Source organism: Dunckerocampus dactyliophorus, chromosome 9 (assembly GCF_027744805.1).
Source record: "Dunckerocampus dactyliophorus isolate RoL2022-P2 chromosome 9, RoL_Ddac_1.1, whole genome shotgun sequence".
NCBI classification, from domain to species: Eukaryota; Metazoa; Chordata; class Actinopteri; order Syngnathiformes; family Syngnathidae; genus Dunckerocampus; species Dunckerocampus dactyliophorus.
Window position 1 is genome coordinate 13865036 of NC_072827.1, and position 20276 is coordinate 13885311.

General features: G+C 37.7%; 1 protein-coding gene across 3 annotated transcripts in view; it reads left to right on the forward strand.

The window, feature by feature from the left end:
- epb41l5 (erythrocyte membrane protein band 4.1 like 5) overlaps window positions 1-20276 on the forward strand; it is a 47779-nt gene that overhangs the window by 3842 nt on the left and 23661 nt on the right. For all 3 annotated transcript variants that reach the window (XM_054787039.1, XM_054787041.1, XM_054787040.1), the window contains exons 3-11: window positions 6774-6878; window positions 8391-8433; window positions 8680-8758; window positions 12191-12235; window positions 12442-12494; window positions 15359-15479; window positions 15585-15672; window positions 17271-17359; window positions 17479-17548. In XM_054787039.1, coding sequence (XP_054643014.1) covers window positions 6774-6878; window positions 8391-8433; window positions 8680-8758; window positions 12191-12235; window positions 12442-12494; window positions 15359-15479; window positions 15585-15672; window positions 17271-17359; window positions 17479-17548 — 693 coding nt within the window. The remainder of the gene's footprint in view (window positions 1-6773; window positions 6879-8390; window positions 8434-8679; window positions 8759-12190; window positions 12236-12441; window positions 12495-15358; window positions 15480-15584; window positions 15673-17270; window positions 17360-17478; window positions 17549-20276) is intronic.

Genomic DNA, 20276 nt, shown 5'->3' on the forward strand with positions numbered 1-20276 from the left:
TACACGAGTGACCACTATGTTGCTGGGTCAGTAGCACAGCCTCCTTAAGCTTATTCACATGTGGGCGTGTACAGCTGAGTTGCTGATCACCTGTAATTCCATGATCCTCTCTGGACAACATGCTTAACCACATGACAGTGTCACATGATGTGCAGCTCATCACCAAGTAGACATAGTGCATGCTTCACTCCTGACTCCGCCTTGGTGCTCAGATGCTGTTTGTTTCCTCTTTTTTCCCCTCTGAATTCATACCAAATCTTCCTTCCGCATGCCTCTTGCATGGTCCACTGGTTGCTTTTCTACCTTTGACCTATATAATTGGGCATGGAGGAAAAAAATCATTTTAGCCCTCAGTGTCATGCAGCTTTTCCCCATTGTATTATAATAGTAATGATTACCAAGATATGTCAATCGTGTTGCTTTTCCTTTCTGTGTTCAGGGCGTTCATGTTAACATGTTTCCATTTCTATGCGGTTGTTTTGTGAAGCTCTGAGGCAAGGCTAACCTGGTTCATTTGCAGCCTTAACGTTATGCTAAATGCTAACATAGCCTGCTACATGCACTCCAATAAACACCCTTTCATTATTACAGTGTTTCCCATACATTTATTTATTTGTGGCAAGTGCCACCACACAAAGATACTTACATTCGATGGCGGTATGCGTCGTAACTCTCTTCTTAATTAAATTCTTAATAGCTGCCAGAGAATAAGAAAACGTTGCAGGAGGTATCAGTGTTGCCAAATTAGCCATTGTGACCCAGTGTTGTCCTCTGTTGCAACACTTTTTCCAAAAAAGCTACGAGCAACAAATCTTGAAACGAGGAATCTGAATCGCAACCAGAATCACCCAAATTCAAACAATGCCCAACCCTGCTGGGCGATATGGACCAAAGCTCATAACCCGATATATATTTATGTTATTTCGATATACGATATATATCCCGATATTTTTTCCAGAAAGTGCGTTTAGTCAAAGTCAAATATGCGTGCAAAGTTTAGATTTAAAAAATCTTACAGAAAAATACCTGCTAAAATAAAAAAGTCCATTCTCTTTTATAGAAATAAAGATTCAAGATTCAAGAGAGTTTTATTGTCATGTGCATAGTAAAACAGCAGTTATACCATGCAATGAAAATCTTATTCTGTTCATTCTCCCAAGAAAAGAAAGAAAACACAAGAAAGAATAAGAACATAAGAAACAAACAGATAAACATATATACCAATAAATTAAACAACAACAACAGAAGAGACATTAATACGAGTAAATAATACAAATAAATAAATAAATATAGAAAAAGTAAAATGTAATCATTAGTCTTCTTTATAACAAACCTTTAACTATGCTCAAATCCTTAGCAGCAACTCAAAAATACTTGGGGGCTTTTTGTTGGTTTGACAGCACTAAGGGTACATTTAGCTCATTGTCTGCATTTTCCACAGGAAGCGATGATGCACCATCATTTACATGAGCTGGGTTTATATTTTTCTTCATTTTACCTTTCGGTGACATCTCGAATGTTGTTGGTCAGTTAAATGTGGCTTCAATGTAGCCACTCCTCGACCCGGTGTTTTTCACACAGGCATTCCCAGGCCAGGTGTCAGCTGCAGGTGGCGCTTAAGTCGAGGGCTAGCTGTTCCGGGGCTCAGTGTTAGCATATGCTTCCAAAGGCTGGTGCTAGTGGGAGATGACGCCTGTAGCGAGGCGGAGCTTTTCCGAAGGTGCAGCGCAAATCCAGTCTATATCGACTTGAACAATATCTTTGAAATATTGATATTTTTTAAATATCGATATATCGCCAGCCCTAGTCTGAGTCCATTGTCACCTCTAGATTTCTAACATGATGATTAGGTTTTAAAGAGAGAGTGTCAGGCTGACTAATAACACTTTCTCTTTGTTTTTGTGGGCCAAAGACAACAATTTCTGTTTTGTCTGAGTTTAGCTGGAGAAAATTATTTTGCATTCACGCACTGATCTGTTTGATGCAGTGACAAAGTCAATCTTCATGACTGGGCCTGTCACGATAATCAAACCGATTAACCGCACAATAAATAAAAACTGATGTCTGATGTCAGTTTTACGCATCCTCATTTTGTGACATTAAGAAAGTTTGTGACAAAGACGGTGAAATAAATACTACACAACGCTGGAACTTACGTTTCAGCTGCCATGATTCCCGAAGTATAACACCTAATTGTACACCAAATGCATTTTGGTGCATCCGAAATATGTACTTTGACCAATCTCCGACAAAACCTTACACCTCATCAAACGTAAACAGCGTATTCCACACAGATTTGTACGTCTGCATTGACACACTATGTGAACTTCAGAGTATTTCCAGGTTGTTTCTGTTTCTTTTTTTTCAGTATTCAGACAATAATGAAAGTGACACTTTGATTCAAAATATTCAGAAATATTGTGATTGATTTTTTTTGTTGTTGATTTTATTTTTTTTTATTTAATTTTATTTAAAAGCTCTTGACATTCCAATTATATTGTTAAATATTTTTTCAGAAAATTCAGAAGTTTATTGCTATTGATACTATGTACTTGCATTATTATGCCATTTATTATCATTACATCTATGAAAAAATAGTCTCAAATCATTCTTATCAGCAATAATTTGTAGGACAATTATCATCCAGCAACATTTGTTATCGTGACGGGCCTATGCAGGACATGTTCACCTGCCGTCAGTGACAAGTAGAATAGAATAGAAGACAGTTGTGCTGTGTTATTCCTCTCTGCTAGAGAGTTATAAGATGATCACAACTTTTTGCACGCCACCACAAATACATTGCAGTCCTATGAGAAACACTGTATTAGTACTTCAGGATGCTCATGCTGTGTGTTGTGCAGCCCTCTGCAAAGTGAAATATACAGTATGGAGAGATTACTTTAATACTGAATACTTAATACTGCAATGTGAGGAGTGTGATTTGTAGTTTAACATCTAGGTGTTGTTGTACTGCTTAAAGACAGTCACAACGATGCATGTTAATTAGGGATTAACCCGAGAACCCAAGGGGTGGCCTACACTCGGGACCGGACACCAGTCAATGACTGGATGCATACAGTACTAGACTGTGGGAGTAAACCCATGCAAGCACAGGGAGCACATGCAAACTCCACACAGAGAGGTGTGATTCCAGGGACCAGGGACCTTCTTCATGCGAAGCGACACTACTTGACATCGAGACAACAATTAAACGCTAACTGTTTAAACCAAAGAAAAAAAGTGGCAACAGTAACGGCAGCCTCTTCACATTCAAATGCTCAAGCCGTATCGTGCCATGCATTGCGTTGTTTATTTGGTTCAGATGCTGCACAAGTTACAGTAAGAATTACAGTAATTCAGCATGTCTCAAAAGGAGTTTATTTAATCGTAGCCCTTTCTCCATGTCTATTACTGATAATTTGTTCACACCATAACTTTTACATGTTAGCACTTACTGTAGAATATTTCACTTGCTTACGTTTTGTCATTTAGATTTTGTTTTCTTCCGGTGTGTATAAACTTTGTGCAGTGTTAAAGAAAAGAAAGAACAAAAAAAATTCAATAGGATTACAATTTAATAGAGTGATTTAAATAGGAATAAATTGTTTACAGTGAATATGACACCCGACTCACAGGACGAGACGATGCAGAAGATTGAGTTCACAGGAATGAGACGAGACAAAATTTTAACATTAATTTTAAGGAAAGTACAATGAAAAAATGTGGCTGGACAAACAAACATTTTTATTAACCAAGCCATAAAACAATGCAGCTGCTTTTTTAAATGTTTATTGTCCCACAAATTGATGCTCAAAGATATTATTCTCAGCATTTTTTTAGACCAAATAAGCCACTGTTATGAAAATATATGATATTAATAATAATAAATACTAATAAATCACAATAATGTAATATGCCATTTAATATGTCATCTTTTACCCTGTGGAGTTGTAGAATTGCCGTTTGTGGCATGTATTTTCTCACAGGCAATTTGTACGGTCTGTCAAACGTTTGCAGCATTTCTTGAAATGCTGGCTTTTCAATTGGATCAAAGAGTAGCATTTCTTTTTGACATGACTTTCTGTGAACGCATACCATTTTGCTCTATTTGTTATTATTGACTGACCAAACGTCTCAGTGAGTGTTGACTGTCAGAACGAAGGCTCTGCATCTCAATGTATAGTTTTTTTTTCCCCCCAGATAAGAAACTGGGTCGGGTGGATGGATATGTTTGAGGTGGGCAAGTTTTGTTTGCTACCAATTTCAAATAAATTCGGCACACTGGCTCGTTCGTGTTGATGAGATCACCTTCCTCATTATGGATATTCCCACATGGAGGCTGTGGCATTTGGCTTTGTTAGCATCTTTTCCCTTCTTAATTTCTACTACTTTACCTTGCATTGCTCCATTCTTTTGGCGTGTGTATGCTAGAAGCCCTGCCTTTCCCACAGAGCCAAAGGGACTGACAAGAGGTACTGTGGAACGCCATTGTTCTATGCAGAGTCTAGGTGCTGAACCAATGCACAGAGTGAACTCTCTACCTGTCTGAAGAAGAGAGACGAGGACAACAGACATGCATGCACATGGCAATATATGGAGGCCGGCAAAATGATGAAGTTCATTTTCATTTATCATGTGATTACTTTATTTATTTATTTATTTATTTATTTATTATTGCAAGACAGTTTTTTTTTTCCTGAACGAGAAATTTCGTCTCGCTTTAATCTCGCAAGATCTCGTGACTAAAGATGAATAAGTTAGAATAAGTGGAGAATTTAAAATTAAAAATAAGTTAATCGAAAGCGTTGAGGACAAATACAGGAATACTAGAGTAAAAACTGAAGTAATTAATTTCTTCGTTTGTTGGTGATAATTGATAAAATAAAGGTTTTTTAATATTGTTGAATTGCAGTTGATGTAGATTTTGTAGTTCACGCTCCAAGTGCCTTGAATTTTCCCCTGCTTCCATAAGTTGCGTGCTTTCCTGGCGATGCCGGTATTGCATTTTGTCAGATGCGCATTGATTGACGTTTGTACCTTTCATCTTGCCTCTACGTTGCTTGACGATCTAATGCCGTTTCTGCAATAATAATAATAATAATAATGACTATCATCATTATCTTTTTAGGATTTTAGCATAGAAAATAAATACATCTTGCAATAGCAATATTTGGTTAATTTGGTTATTAAAGTGGGGCTTGTATGCGGACCTGATTTTCTGGTCATAATGGATGAAATATATTGGGGAAAATGCAGTCTTCACATCTGTCGAAGCAACCTTCAGTTTTGAGTCTTTTTGTGAAAAAAATGTGTATTCAGCAATTTGCAACATCTGTTTCTGAGCTTTGGGTCTGAGATGTCCTATGTTGCATTAGTACCTGGCCCTCTGCAGTGGTACATGACACTTATAGCATAAAACACATGCAGTGCAAACACACATTTTCTTGCATCAGGTCACTTTTTGCATCCCAACAATTTTCCACTGCCTTGTCTGGCATTTCTCAATTTTTGTTTAACAGATTTCTAGCATTACAGTACTGTGAGTAGCGCAGCCTCATGGCGTAAACATACCGTACATCCTGCTGGACTAGAGGAATACCTGAGGATAAAGATGATCTCTGCACATGTACAAATATCAACATACGCATTGACAGGATATACTGTTAATGCAGATGTCTGTTAAATTGTAACTGTCTGACTCAATGGTTGACACACGTTTGTATGATCTCTGGCAGTAAGAGTGCATTGAGTGAATTGAACAGGAACTTCAAGCATTGTAACAACACTTTGCACACAAGCTCTCATACACACACACGTACGTACAATGAGTCCTTTGTACTCCTTTCTCTCGCCCTCCCAGGGTACTGTAGGGGTGCACTATGCCTCCTCAGCTATGCCAACTAGCATGGGGCCAGTCCCCTTGAGCGGCACACTAAATGTGCGTGTGCATGTGTGTGTGTGTGTGTGTGTGTGTGCTTGAGCAAACTGTGGTCACTGGTCACTGTTGTGTGCTTAACTCATTTCTTACACTTTTATTAATTCATATTATCAGTAATATACATCGTGCTGAAGTCTTGATGCTGAGAAAACCACTATCAGCTCAAACTAAAACATAAACTGAATTGCAACATGTTTTTATGTGTTTTATATGTACACAATGAGATTTGGAAATAGTCATATACTGGATGCAAATGACTAGCATTTGTACATTCTAAAGGTTAGGGGGTTAGGGTTATGGTCTAGGGTAGTTATTCGTTAGTTTGTATTAAGAAATGTGATAACACAGTTGGATATTTCAGGTGATCACATGATGTGACCAGCTTGCCTGCTTCCCTCAGCTCATGAGTCTCCAGGGCCACTTAACCCCCCTTCCCCATTACCATGGCAACTCTGTCGTCGTGCCTCAAGTTGAGGTTTGGAAGACGTGTGTGTGTGTGTGTGTGTGTGTGTGTCTATGTGAGGGAGAGATCTTCCAGTCCCAGGCTGAGCACAGGCAGTAACTGGTACAGCCTTCTTGGAAAAGGCAACTCGTATTCAGACGAGTTGGATTATTTTCCACTACCTGCATTCATTGAATCACGTCACTACAAAATAAAACATAATAACCGCAAACGGGTCACCTGGGGGAAAAAAAAAAAGTGGATTTCAGACACTGCTTTATGTCACACATACAAATTTCCATAATGTTGCTTGTTTACAGCACAATAACAAGGTCATTCTGCACTCAGATGTCTAATGTCTCTTTCTGTGTCTTTGTGCGCCCTCGAAATCAGAAAAAAGCCAAAGGTGAGGAGCTGTTTGACCAGATCATGTACCATCTTGACATAGTAGAGAAAGACTACTTTGGACTGCGCTTCATGGACTCAGCACAAGTTCCGGTAAGGATGACCAGACCGGCGTACACTATCAACAGTACAGCTGCTAGTTGAATCCTTGTGTGAGGATATGGTTTTCTCTGTAAAAATACCAAACAATATCACATCTCCGTCTAAAATTAGTAATTGCTTTGCGGCCAGCCACAAATAGGTTTGGCACTACCTGTTTACCCTTGCTCATAAACACATTATAATGGGATTTTCTGTGTACCTCTGCTTCGTAACTCACCTCATACACGTCTGGTCTGCCAGCGAATAACAAAATGTAGCAGGAGTGATCAGTGTTGCCAACTTTTCAACATTGTCGCTATATTTAGCGAGTAATCAGACTCCTTTAGATACTTTTTCAAAAAAGCGACACGTGACAGATCTAGTGGAGAAGAACATGGTAGTTTGTCTTCCATTTGGTGGATGTATGAAGCTGTGGCAGTGTTGGAGAACGTTGTGTGTAGGTTTCACTTTCGCGTCATAGTAGATAACCGTGGTGCATTCAAGGAACAAACAACAAAGTGCAAAATCTTAATGCATGGCGGAAAACAGTATCAATGAAGCTAAAGACACACATATCGCTCTTCCCAATGAGCAGCGGGTGCTGCTGTGGGCTCCTCTCCCATCTCAAACCAATCACAGGCGGCGCCATCTTTTTTGTAACTTAAAAAAAAAAGGCAAAAAGAAGCAACTCCGTGTTTTTTAGTCATGTTATGTCTTCTACAGCGTCAATTACAATTACATGCAGATGCGTCATGTTCGATTATGCAAATTAAATGATGACATCATTACTTTTTCCTTCCACTTTCGTTAAGTACCTGTATGTTGTTGTTAAGTAAATTTGTGGTCAATCTAGCCAGATTCTAAGGGCAGAATTATTGATGCAGTTTCGTATCTCATTAGATGTACATGTGTGCCTAATGTTGTGGCTGGTTAGTGTACTATTTAACATAGTAGGGACAGAGTTTGGGACCGTCCTCGGCGGTGTCTAGGCTAAAGGGATTGGTTATGGGGCTCTTGTCAGCCAGTGCTCGGACACAGACAGTTATAAGTCAGCCAGTAACCCTGGGCCTTCACACTGATCTTCTGTGAAGGCCGTGAAAAGGAGCAAGGACTGATGGCAGGAAAGATTTAGCAGAGGGGAGGGACACATCATTCACTTGTGGATGCAGTCTGTGAAAAGTGGGAGAGACGCCTGAAACAAGGAATGCGGGGGAGAGGACACCACCGTGCTCAGAGTTCCTCACTTGCGCGCTTTACACGCACATGCTCCATCACAGTCACTACGGCTTCCTCTCCTTGACTGTCCTCTTGCCTCATACAGCCTTCATGTCTCGCGTAGAACAAAGTAATGTGTGTGTGTGTGTTTCTGAGTGTCTGAGACAGGGCGACTCCACCATATAGCCTTTTTCATTCATCAAGTTTAATAAACACACTCACTTGCCATGTCATCAGTGTATGGGAAATACTGTATGCTGAAGCTGTTTTTCTGTTTTAATTGTTGTCTTTTTTTTTTTTTCTTTACAGCACTGGCTCGATGTTACAAAAAGTATCAAGAAGCAAGTGAAAAGTAAGTGTACAGGGCCAGAGTTTTCCTTTCCTTTTTTTTTTTTTTTTTTTTTTTTTTTTTTAAACATAAACCGTTGTCTCATTTTGTTGACAGTCTTATGAGTAGGTGTAACAAGTTTGGAGAGAATAACAAATCTGTGTGTTGTACATCTGGTGTTACTGTTTTATTGCATATTTCCAGGATTGTGCTGTTGTTACTCTATTGCTTGACAACGTTGACATTCTGCTGTAATTTAACATCTTTTAGTTGGCCCGCCATACTGCCTTCACATGAGAGTTAAGTTCTACTCCTCTGAGCCAAACAACCTGCACGAAGAGCTCACCCGGTGAGTTGACACACTTTCTAAAGTTCAGCTTCCACTATTGAGAAACAATGGCTACAAATATGCTTTTATATTATTTTCCTATCCTGTGGTACACACCAGATGGATGAAGAATGGAGTGGAGATTTCATGGACTCATAGAAAAACTCATAACATACCATGAACACAACTTTTTCCATGCAGTTTTATAATCCAAAACACCTTGTTTGTAATTTGGAGATTCTTTTGAGTCGCTTTGTGAACAGAATTGAATCACTAATGTGTCTTTGTATTATCCACCGGTTTAGCTTTCTGCAAAACGTCCCACCATAATGCTGCTGGTGCAACAATCTCTTACAGAAACAACACTACTGCCCTTCTAACTCATCAAATACAGTACAAACACAATTGGGAATTAGCAATTTTGATTAATATAATACCGATAACAAAAGAAGTCAATGTATTTAATTAGTTTGAAGTAGGGGTGCTCCGGTTAGGGTTTTATGCGGCCGATACGGATCATTCATGAGTGAGATCGTCCCATACCGATCACATGGATTAACTGTCAATTTTTCAAATTGTTTATGATGAGTGCTATTGGCCAGGGGTGCCGTATGGGAGGAAAGTTAGAACAATTCCAGGGGCCGCTGGCAAATACGTAATACGTTATTGAAAAATAAAAAGGAGCGACCCCAACGTGATTTTTTTTTTTTTTTTTTTTTTTTTCATGGGACCCAGAACTCATTTCTGCACCTCTGCTATTGGTTATACAGAGTTTCCCCTAGGATTTTTTGAAACTGTGGTGGTGGGCTGCATGGGACTGTCGCCGCTGCACCGTGCCACTGCTGCACCTGCATTTTTTTTTTTTTTTTAAGGCCAGCAGCTATTTTTTTAAATGACTTATTTATTTAACATTTTTTCAACAACCAGCAGAACATGAACGGAGAACATTGCAAAACTGATCTATTTAGTCCAATAGTACTATGTGACTAGTACAAAAGTACAACATTTTGTACTATTTGACACAAACCCAAATTTAATTTGATGCCTGTTTTAGAGTAATACGAATACATGGGAAATTTATTTTTCAATAATATATTTACGGTAGTCAAAATAACACAATTACATAATAACAAATATTTTTGTTATAGAAATCGGGTGTATCCAACTTGCAGCACTATTAAATCACTATTAATCTATTAAATCTACTTTAACAAAATGAAACGAGAGCACATCACATCACTATGTCAAGATGGTACATGATCTGGTCAAACAGCTCCTCACCTTTGGCTTTTTTCTGATTTCGAGGGTGCACAAAGACACAGAAAGAGACATTAGACATCTGAGTGCAGAATGACCTTGTTATTGTGCTGTAAACAAGATGTGCAAAGCAAAGCACATCTCCACTCAGTGTGCTTATTTGTCATTAAATACAGGTGTCCTGTTTGAATAGAACACTTGTGCTACCTGTTGTAGACCCCTGTGATACTATCACTTTCTAAGGCCGGATACATTACGTGTTTCTGTTGAACAACTTCGACACACAACTAGTCTTTAGAAGACAAGCCCTGAGTATTGTAATAATAACAAGAGAGCAAGATTGTTCAGTGGCACTTTAAAAAAGTAAGTTGTGATGATGATGGGTGATTGATGTATCCCATGAATATAATAGCCACTCGTAGCTCACCCGTGGGACAAAAAGCAAGCTAGCTTGATGCCGCCAGCCAGGCGTGTAAACATAAATGTCACAAAGTGGAATGAGATTGAAACGTGAGCGATCACACACGCTGGCATAGGCTTAGCATGTGACAAGCTGTCGTCAATTGACTACACATTTTTTTTAAATTGTTCATTCTCCCGATAAGAGGTTAAAAAAAAAAAAAGGTAAGGTAAGGTTATTCAAAACTGAAAAATATTGTTTACTTCAGAATTCTACAAAAAGGCCTGTTTAAGGTACCACAAAATGGGTCAACAATTTAAAGCTGATCTGCAGAAATGGATGTTGATCAAACCTTGGCAGTTGGTGCAACTAATTCCTACAGGTGTTTCAAGTTCTGGAGGACTTACTACCTCCTCTCTCTGCATAAAAACAGTGTTTGCAACACACTGTGGTACTATACCCTCGTGAACATCAGTTGAACAGCATTGTTCTGGTCCAAGTAATTTGTTGCTACAAAAATGACAAGAAAAAAGGAAATTAATGCAAGACAGACAGACCATGTTAATTACATTAGAAATTACAGTAGTGTATGGGTGAGTGTTGCACAGTGAGCCTCGAAAACTCACCATACTCCGTCAAGTGTTTGTTCTTCTAATGCCATATTAAATTAAAGCTATTTAACGTGCTCCCCTCGCAAGATATTTTTTGTGGCATGTGTTGCAGGATGCAAACTGTACATCACTCTCACAAATGGCTTAAGTTTCACACAGCAGGCATGTTGGTTTGCTGCCGCACGCCCGCGCAGTATGACCCAAGACTTTAGAGTAGAACACTACACTGCACACAGGGATCTCTGCAGGCTGCAGGCAGGCTGTAGGCTGCAATAGTACATGATCCACAGGTGATCGTTTTTTGTGATTGGCATTGAAAGGCACTTATCGGCATATGCTGATCACATGCTTTTTTTATGCAAGTCGGCCGACACTCATCAGTGGCCGATCGATTCGTAGTTTAAAGTTAAATATGAAATCACTAAAATTTGCTAAAAAAAAAAAAAAAAAAAATCATTTCAAATACAGTGGAGCCATTTTTCATCATTAATCCGTTCCAAAAGGTCAGTTCCTACTGTAACAGACTCTACCTTTTATACTTTTCTGCAAGTTATTTCTTGGATTAGAACAGTGTTTCTCACATTCTTTGTTAAAGTTCTGGTGCCTGCAACTTTCTTTGGTGTCATGGTGGGTCATTGTGCAAAAAGCACACAGACACCTCACAAATACGCAGTTCCCTTTTAACATGTCATCAGCGCACAGTACTTAAAAAGAGAAGGAAAGAAGACAGAAACTGAGTTGTTCATTCTTTTGTTTGCGTTCGAACAAATAAACCACATACACACACACGCACAATAAATATGATTAAAGGATTTCCTGTCTGGAATCTGTCTATAGTGTCCCAATTCTATAAGAACCACTATTTATTCTTCACAGCGACTGAGTCACCGATGTGTGGATGCTTTGTTTTGACACTGTTTGGCTGTACAATAACCAAGACAATGTATGAAATCCAAGATATCTTTTTAGCAATCTATATTTTTTTTAAACCGGGGTGTAATGCATCTTGGTAATGGGTGTTACAGCGTGCACACTTGTTTTTCAACTTATATTTTGCACCAGACATTTTGGCCATACACAACATTCCGTGTCAGTTAAGTCATCATGTGCTGCTCATGTAAACCCAGATTAATGGGAGTGATTTCATGATTCATGCCCGTATTTGACTCTATGTTCTTCTTTCAGATATCTTTTTGTGTTGCAGTTGAAACAAGACATCCTCAGTGGAAAGTAAGATCCTTTCTGCATCATCATAAACTAAACTGTCTCTGTGTCCCTACTTTAATGATGACATAATGTGGCTATGCAATGTGCTTGTAGCTGGTAGTTGGACTTTTGGACAGTTAACTGAACACAGCACATTTGCATAGCGTGTGACAGCATTTACACCCTTATTCATTTTGTTACAGCTTACCTCCAACTGTTTGTGATTTCAGGCTGGAATGTCCTTTTGAAACAGCTGTGGAGTTGGCTGCCTTCTCGCTTCAGGGTAAGAAAGTTAGTAAGGCCATATGGCGTTTTTTTAGACAGCATTCATTGCGGTGTGAGTAAGAAAAGGTTGACTCACATTCCGTTTTTATTTGTTCACACGGGTTAAATCTTTTCACCCCGTCCACGTCTCTTAGAGATTGTTCTGATCCCCTATTGGTATTTTCTAACCAGACAGCTTATACAAAATGAGCCGATGCGTCATTTAAACATAGTCACCCCAAGACTCACCTGACTGCATCATTCATTCAGAAGAGCAGTGGATTACCACAATGTGGTCCTATGAACTGGCTCCTTTTCTGACTCACTTGAACGTGTGTATTATTTCTGTCGTCATTCAGATGGCTGCAAATACACAAAATTCCCACTGTAAAGTACTGAAAGTACTTTAGCTGTTCTTCAGGACACAAGTACTTCACTCATTCAATACCAAAGACGTAGTTATACATTTTTTTAAACACGAACGCCCAATCCCAATAACGTATTTATGTCTTTTACATTTTTTTGAGCGAGAGGCAAAAAGAGGTGATGACGCAACTCTCCACTAATGGATTTCACTTCAGAGCAATTTTAAGCCATAAAAACGGCCACAAGGTGGCAGAAGTGCATTTGATAAGAGCTCGTCAGAGATCATGTAGACGGAAAAAATCACACATGACGGGAAGAAGGAAGTGAGAGAGCGTGGAGGAGTGTAGTGTGCGGAATGTTACGCATTGTAGGGAAATTTTAACGCATGCCCATGCGCACACAAATAAAATAGTTCAGTTCTGAATGTGAACATTGTAAATAGTTCCTGGTGTTATATTTGTAAATGAATTATTTTGATGTAAAACAACCCCTTTTTTGTTGTTTATGTTGATGTAGTTGTTTAAATATTTGAGCTGTCACAAAAGCAAAACATATTTGCGTCAAAGTGAAAGTTATGCTTGAAATGTATCTTTTCACAAAAAGCTGGTTTTCTCCCTTTTTTAGTCGGGAACTGATATTTTCCTGAAACTTACCTATGTTGTACTGTTGATTACTAAAGAACGGAAAAAGGTAGAGGCAAATTTTTTTTCTGATGACAGACGAGAGTCTAATCTTTCTTTTACTATTCAGTGTGAATACACTTGAGGTTTCCATTAATTGTTTCAAATGTTTAGGAACCATTTCTTTCTTTCTATTTTGTTTCTTATTACTTTTTCAACTTGTATCTATCTCAGGTAATGGTGCACATTCACAACTCCTTGTTAGTTTTTTTCAGCAAGGACCACAAATTGGTGTATTTAAAAAGAATTCCAACCTTAAGTCTTAATGTTGACTTTTGTGTGGTTATTTTCACATTGCACATTCATAATTCAGCATTCAGGCCCTGCAAATTTGCTAATATTTGTTAAAAAAAAATGTATCCAAAAATAGGTATTTCTACAAAAATTCACTCATTCACCCATAGTGGGTAATAATTTAAAAATACGTGGTACAAAGGTAAAATGTACAGCACACATGTACCACGGTTAGAACCTACAATTTTTAGAATTTGTACATCTTTATGTTTCTATGCTTAACTGATAATGGTTTTTGTCAAGAGTTGAGATTTCACACTTTGTTGGGTGGTCCTTGAACGTACCATTGTTGTGTGCTGTGATTGGCTACAATGGGACTTTGATTCTATCTGTTCATTCTCATATTATCATTCCTTAGTGGTGAGTACCTACACAGTTTATACTTCAGATGTGTTAAGTAAGCGTGTGAGGCATGTTTACGGCTTAAACCCGGATTGTGCCGCGGATGGGCAAAGGCATTTGAAGAGAGAAGTGGGGTCTGGAGCTGAAGAGTCACTTTTATTGCAAATATTGATTTGAAATCGGAGAACGTCAACATCAAGCTAGCAGCACAGTTTTGGAGGAGGCGTGTGTCAAAAGTAGGCATTTTTATGGGCGTATCAATTACTTGCGGTTTTGCACCATTCCCTGTTGGTCCTGGAAGGTAACATCCGCCCCCTCCCATTCCAGAGAGCCAACTGAGAAAATAGAACTTTTTAAAAATGTGTCTCACTGCCTTTGCCATGATGATCTGATGTTTTCCTTTCAATGCAACCAGGAACAATGCACCACTAATGTTGAAAGTATGTTAACTCGTGCTTATCATGTGCTTATCTCTTGCTTGTCTCTATATCTGCACTATGCTTCTGACCCCCACGACTGCGGCCATTATGTCACACAAAATACCACACATACTATTGCAATGACCACCGTCTTATTTGCTGTTATTTAAAACAGTTTTTCAGTGTTTCAGAAAGTTAGATGGCAGGAATTTGTAACAACACACACACAGAAACTTGCAGAGTCACTCTCGGGTAAATGCCAGCTCATTAGTGCTCCCTTGTCTTTAGAGGCCTTGTAATCCCGCACCCTCTCGGCCTTTCTGTTTTTCCTCACTTGAACTCTCTACCGTTCCCATTCTTAAAATTACTTGGAGACAGAAAACAAAATGTTGATTCCCCTCTCTCTCTCCCATCTGTATGCTAAGTATTTTGTCACAGTTGAAATAACCTGAACCTACTACAGAGGAGCTCCAAGATCAATCAAAGTGCAATCGACTGCAGGGCGTATCAGTCCTGCCTCCACAGATAAAATAGTTTTTTTGTTTGTTTTTGTTTTTTAATGAAGCTGATACTGCAGTACATCCTTAATGGTTATTAATAGTTAAGCAGTTTAACTAAATGACTGCATACAGTACTTGTTTCAGGATGACCAAAAATCTTAAGCGCTTGTGTACACAAAAAGCAATAGGGAATTGGAAATATGAAAAAAAAAGCACAATTATGGCCACATTTGATATTTTCCTGATATACTTTACATATGGTTGTGCTCTGTATGTTTCCAGCTGAACTAGGTGATTGTGACCCACTAGAACACAGTCTGGACCTCGTATCAGAATTTCGGTTTATCCCCGACCAGACAGAAGATGTGGAGCTGGCGATATATAACGCATGGAAGGAGTGCAGGTTGGTTAGCTTTTCACTTTCACTCCACTGCATTTGGGAACTTCTCATTCTGCACACAGTGATGCCTTCCAGGTGTTTTCAAGTCATTTTTTTCTTCATCTTCAGAGGTCAAACACCTGCCCAGGCTGAAATCAACTACTTGAATAAAGCAAAATGGCTTGAAATGTATGGTGTGGACATGCATATGGTGAAGGTAACTGACACACAAACACACAAACCCCCTTTAGAAATTAATTAGTTAGTTAATTAGTAATTAATTTGTTAATGTGCATCTGGGGATGCATTGGATTCATAGCTGCAAGTTTCATCGGCATCACATTGTAATTTTGCATGTTTGTGAAATAACTAGAAATTTGGGCCCGGCTGATTAATGGGCCGATTTCATTCATTTGTGAGATTGATAAATGGTAAAGTACCGTTACATGTCTTAATCATGCAAAGTCTATATGAATTATTTTATTTCCCAGTGGTGTGCTGCCCTTTTGTTATATTTTTCATTTATTTCATGTTCATATTGTTCATATGTTGCTTGTTCCACACAATTTCTGATAATAAAAGTACCATAATCTCTTGTTTATCACGGTTAATTGGTTCCAGACCCGACCTTGATGAGGGAATTTCCGCAAAGTAGGATTTCTTATTTATAAATATTTTTGTAGTTGGAGCATAGAAAACCTGTTTTCTACCTTCCAAATACAGTTTCTTGACATTATTAGAGCCCTTTAGAAATGAAATAACACCCCTATAGTCACCTTTACACTAGTATCACCCAATATATTAGACATGATAAGAGAAAATACGACATAAATAAGACACAATACAGACTCATGTTAGAACTGGGAGAGTTCCTTTATTTTACTTCCAGTTTCTATACATTACTTCCTGTGGTGCTATTGTCTCATCAAGGTAACATTGCTACAACTAGAGACAAGTGTAGAATACTACATATAATCATACTCTCTTTAAATGCGTCTTCTGAATGCCTTATATTTGTATTTTTTTCCATTTAGCCATTTTATGCTTGAAAAATAATTAATTCAGGCAAAAAATATGTAAAATTGACTAAATATGCATATTTTTTTAAACCACAAAACAGCAAAGATTTTTTCATTAATATATTTTTGAAAACCATGCTAAAGTGAAGCCGCGAAAATCGTAGTGCAAAGTGGCGAGGAATTACTGTATTTGAAAAATGGTAACATGTTCTCCCTTTGATTTATATATTTGTAAAAAGTGCATGGATCTACCAAAACCAGGTGTTTTGTCTTTTTTTTATTAAAAAAATCTAAGATATCGGTTATCAGAATTTTTGATTCCCTAATATAGGAATCGGCATCAGCACCCCAAAAAATCCATATTGGTCGGGTCCTACTTGAGTTCTTAACATAGCCTGCAATTAAATTTTTATATATTTTTGTTTCTTCTCAAAAAGTAGATTCAATGTCATTCATAAGACAACTCTATCACTCTGTACTAGAGAAAGTGAAAAACTAGAGAAAAAACTTATTCTCCTTTTTAATCTGACAGGATTAAGTTATACCCTCTATTTAATGTTTTTTTTTAATATATATTTTATGACTCTGTTTATAAGCAGCATAGAAAATAGATGGATGTCTCTCTGTTAAAATAATCCTACAATCCTACCATTAAAATGATGTTAGGAGGTAAACTTACACTAATTATTTTCCCCACTGAACAATTGAGATTTGCTATACAAAATATTTAGTGATTGGCCTGTATTCCTGTCTATGTAATTTCAATGACTTTCCCTCACATGTTTATAACATGCAGGCACGTGACGGTAATGAGTACAGTCTGGGTTTGACACCGACTGGAGTTCTGGTGTTTGAGGGAGAAACCAAGATCGGCCTCTTTTTCTGGTATGTTCGACTATGAGCTAATTTTTTGACCTATTTGGTTATATGCCTTGCATTGATATGCTGTATTTTCATCTTTATCCTAACCTTTTGTGTCATGTCATTTGTTACTTTTCTTGTAGGCCCAAGATCACTCGTCTGGATTTCAAAAAGAGTAAACTGACGCTTGTGGTCGTGGAAGATGATGACCAGGTGAATATGCACAATCTCAAATTTGTTATCCTCAGGAATATTGAAACACTTTAGAGTAGTCAGGTTTCAGATTTATTAATGGTTAGCCCCTTGAGATGAATCACCTCGTTTTCAAAGGGCCTAACATAAAACATACAATACAATACAACACAATCACAAACAGCATACACAGGCTCCTAGCTACCACCTCATCCCCACATCACCCCCACAAACCCACAGTACCCACACAAAGCATCAATAATATCTCACACCGTTACTACACCGTCCGTCCACAGAACAACAAAATCACTAATATGCTGTACAATAAACAATAATACGCCACAGTTAGTCACAGCAACCGCGACCAAAATAAAATACAACATCACAACCATTAAAAGCAGTTCCATGATGTTTTAAGAAAACAAAATATGGAATTCTTGAAAATACAAAATGACTTGATTATACGTATATTGTTAGGTAAAGAGTTCCAATCTGATGGAGCTTTAAATTTAAAAGCACATCTACCAAATTCTTTATTAGTTTTAGGGACAAAGAAAAAAGGTTGTGTGTGAAAAAAGGTTGGGTATGGTGAGGTAAATGACATTAAATATTGTTTTAAATAAGAGGGAAAGTTAAAGTGAATGCATTTGAAAGTAAATTGGAGTCAGTGGTAATGTCTTCTTCTATTGAGAGGTAACCAATTGAAAGATTCATACATGGAGCAGTGATGAGTTTGAGATGGGCACCTTAAAATAAATATTCATAGACTGTTGTAAATTACATTTAGGAGTTGGAGATATGTTTCAAATGTGTTCTGATAAGCAATGTCAGCATAGTCCAGAATAGGAAGTAATAATTGAGTGACAATAATTTTTCTGATCTGAAAGGTAAAACAATTTATAGAATGGTAGAACTTGGGTAGGTTACGACTTAATTTGTTTGTGATGGATTCGATATGATACTCGGAAGAAAGCAAAGGATCAATCCAGAGGCCAAGATATTTAAATGAGGTAACTAGCGCAAGTGGTGAGCCATCAGTAAAAGAAATGGTCTAGTACCAAGCGACATACAACGTGATTTCTTTTTGTTCAGAATTAATTTGTTTGATGAGAACCACCTCTGAACTGAGGCGAACTCATGTTGCAAAGTGTTTTCAGTGATAGATTTATTGACACTAGAAGAATGAATCACGACATCGTCAGCATATAGGTGTACATGACAATTAGAGCATATTTTTGGAAGATCGTTAATGAGAGTAGTCCCCTGTTTTAACTTGACTAACAGCGTAATTTCTGAAAATGAGCATTAAAAAAGTGGGCAGAGAAGCATAAGCATGTGTGGGGTCAGACCTATACTGTATTATCTATCTATCTAATACTTACAATTAATTTATAATCAAAGTCTTATAGAATAATGCTAACACCTCAATGGATAATGTTGGCCAATAATGTTTGTAATGTTGGCCAATGTAAAATTGGCTTCTGTACCAGTATCTGATAAACGGATATCATCTAGCATTTTCATTACCAATACCGATATCAACCAATGTCGTTTACAGGCAGCAGATCTTCCTTCAAACTAATGCCATGTTTTAAAGGGGCAAATTATGCTTCTTTTACTGTGATGCCACTGCATGCATTTCACAAATAAACACTCTTTGTGGAAAATATGGCAAATTCTGCAATATGCAATACAAGTTGTAGGTGCCATATTTATGTGCCGCACATCATCACTTGTGCGGCAATATATACCGATATGAACTGATATCTCATTTTTATGTCAACATGCTGATGCACCATATTTTCCAGCCTATAAGTCACCCTTGTTTCATAGTTTAGCTGGTCCTGCGACTTATAGTCACGTGTAACTTATCGTCTGGTGCGAGTTACATTACAAAATAAATACAATATACATAATTTAACATGTGCTGCTTTTAAGTTAAAATGGGGTGGTGGTTGGATTTTTTTTTTGGCGACGCATATTGGCTAGTGAATAGTACAGAGCGTACCAGACGCTTTGTGTTACGGAATACATTCTCATACAATATGCTTCTGCATTAGAGACTGTGTCTTTAATTAATGTGCAACTATAATGATATGATATCTGTGTGGATGGAGAAATATGGTATTTTAGACAGCAATGTTTAATTACAAGACTAATTATGTCTAGCTTGGAGATTGTAGCTGCTGCATCAGCCACTGACTAACTAAATACACATGTATGATTTTCAGTGTATTTGTGACTACAAAAATGAAATTTTGTTGTTAAAATACAGCTGTTTGATATGTTTATACACACTGCATTAAGAGTCTTCTTTGAGAACATTCTGACGTTGATTAAACAGGTAAGATTTTATTGTATCCATATACTTAAAAAAAATGTACTTATTTTAGCTTCTGTAGCTTTAGTTTGTCTCCTCGTTGGTGTAAACATTGCCCCCTTCCTCTGACTTTGTCTTCTTCTCGTGTGAATTTAATGTTGCTACGAGCGGTGCCATGGTACTCCTTTAAAAAAAAAAGGAAAAAAAGAAAACAAAAAGCTTGCTCTGATGATAGCTAGCTCGATCATTAATACCGGTAAATGAGACTTGTAGATAATTGCGACTTATGGTTCATAAAATATGATAATACCACATTCTGATTTTGCTCAACCATGCTAGTTTATTTGGTAAATGCATAATGAAAAATATAGCTATTTGTTAATAAAATAAACATAGTTTGACTGTCGAAAGTAGCTCCAGAGTCCCAAA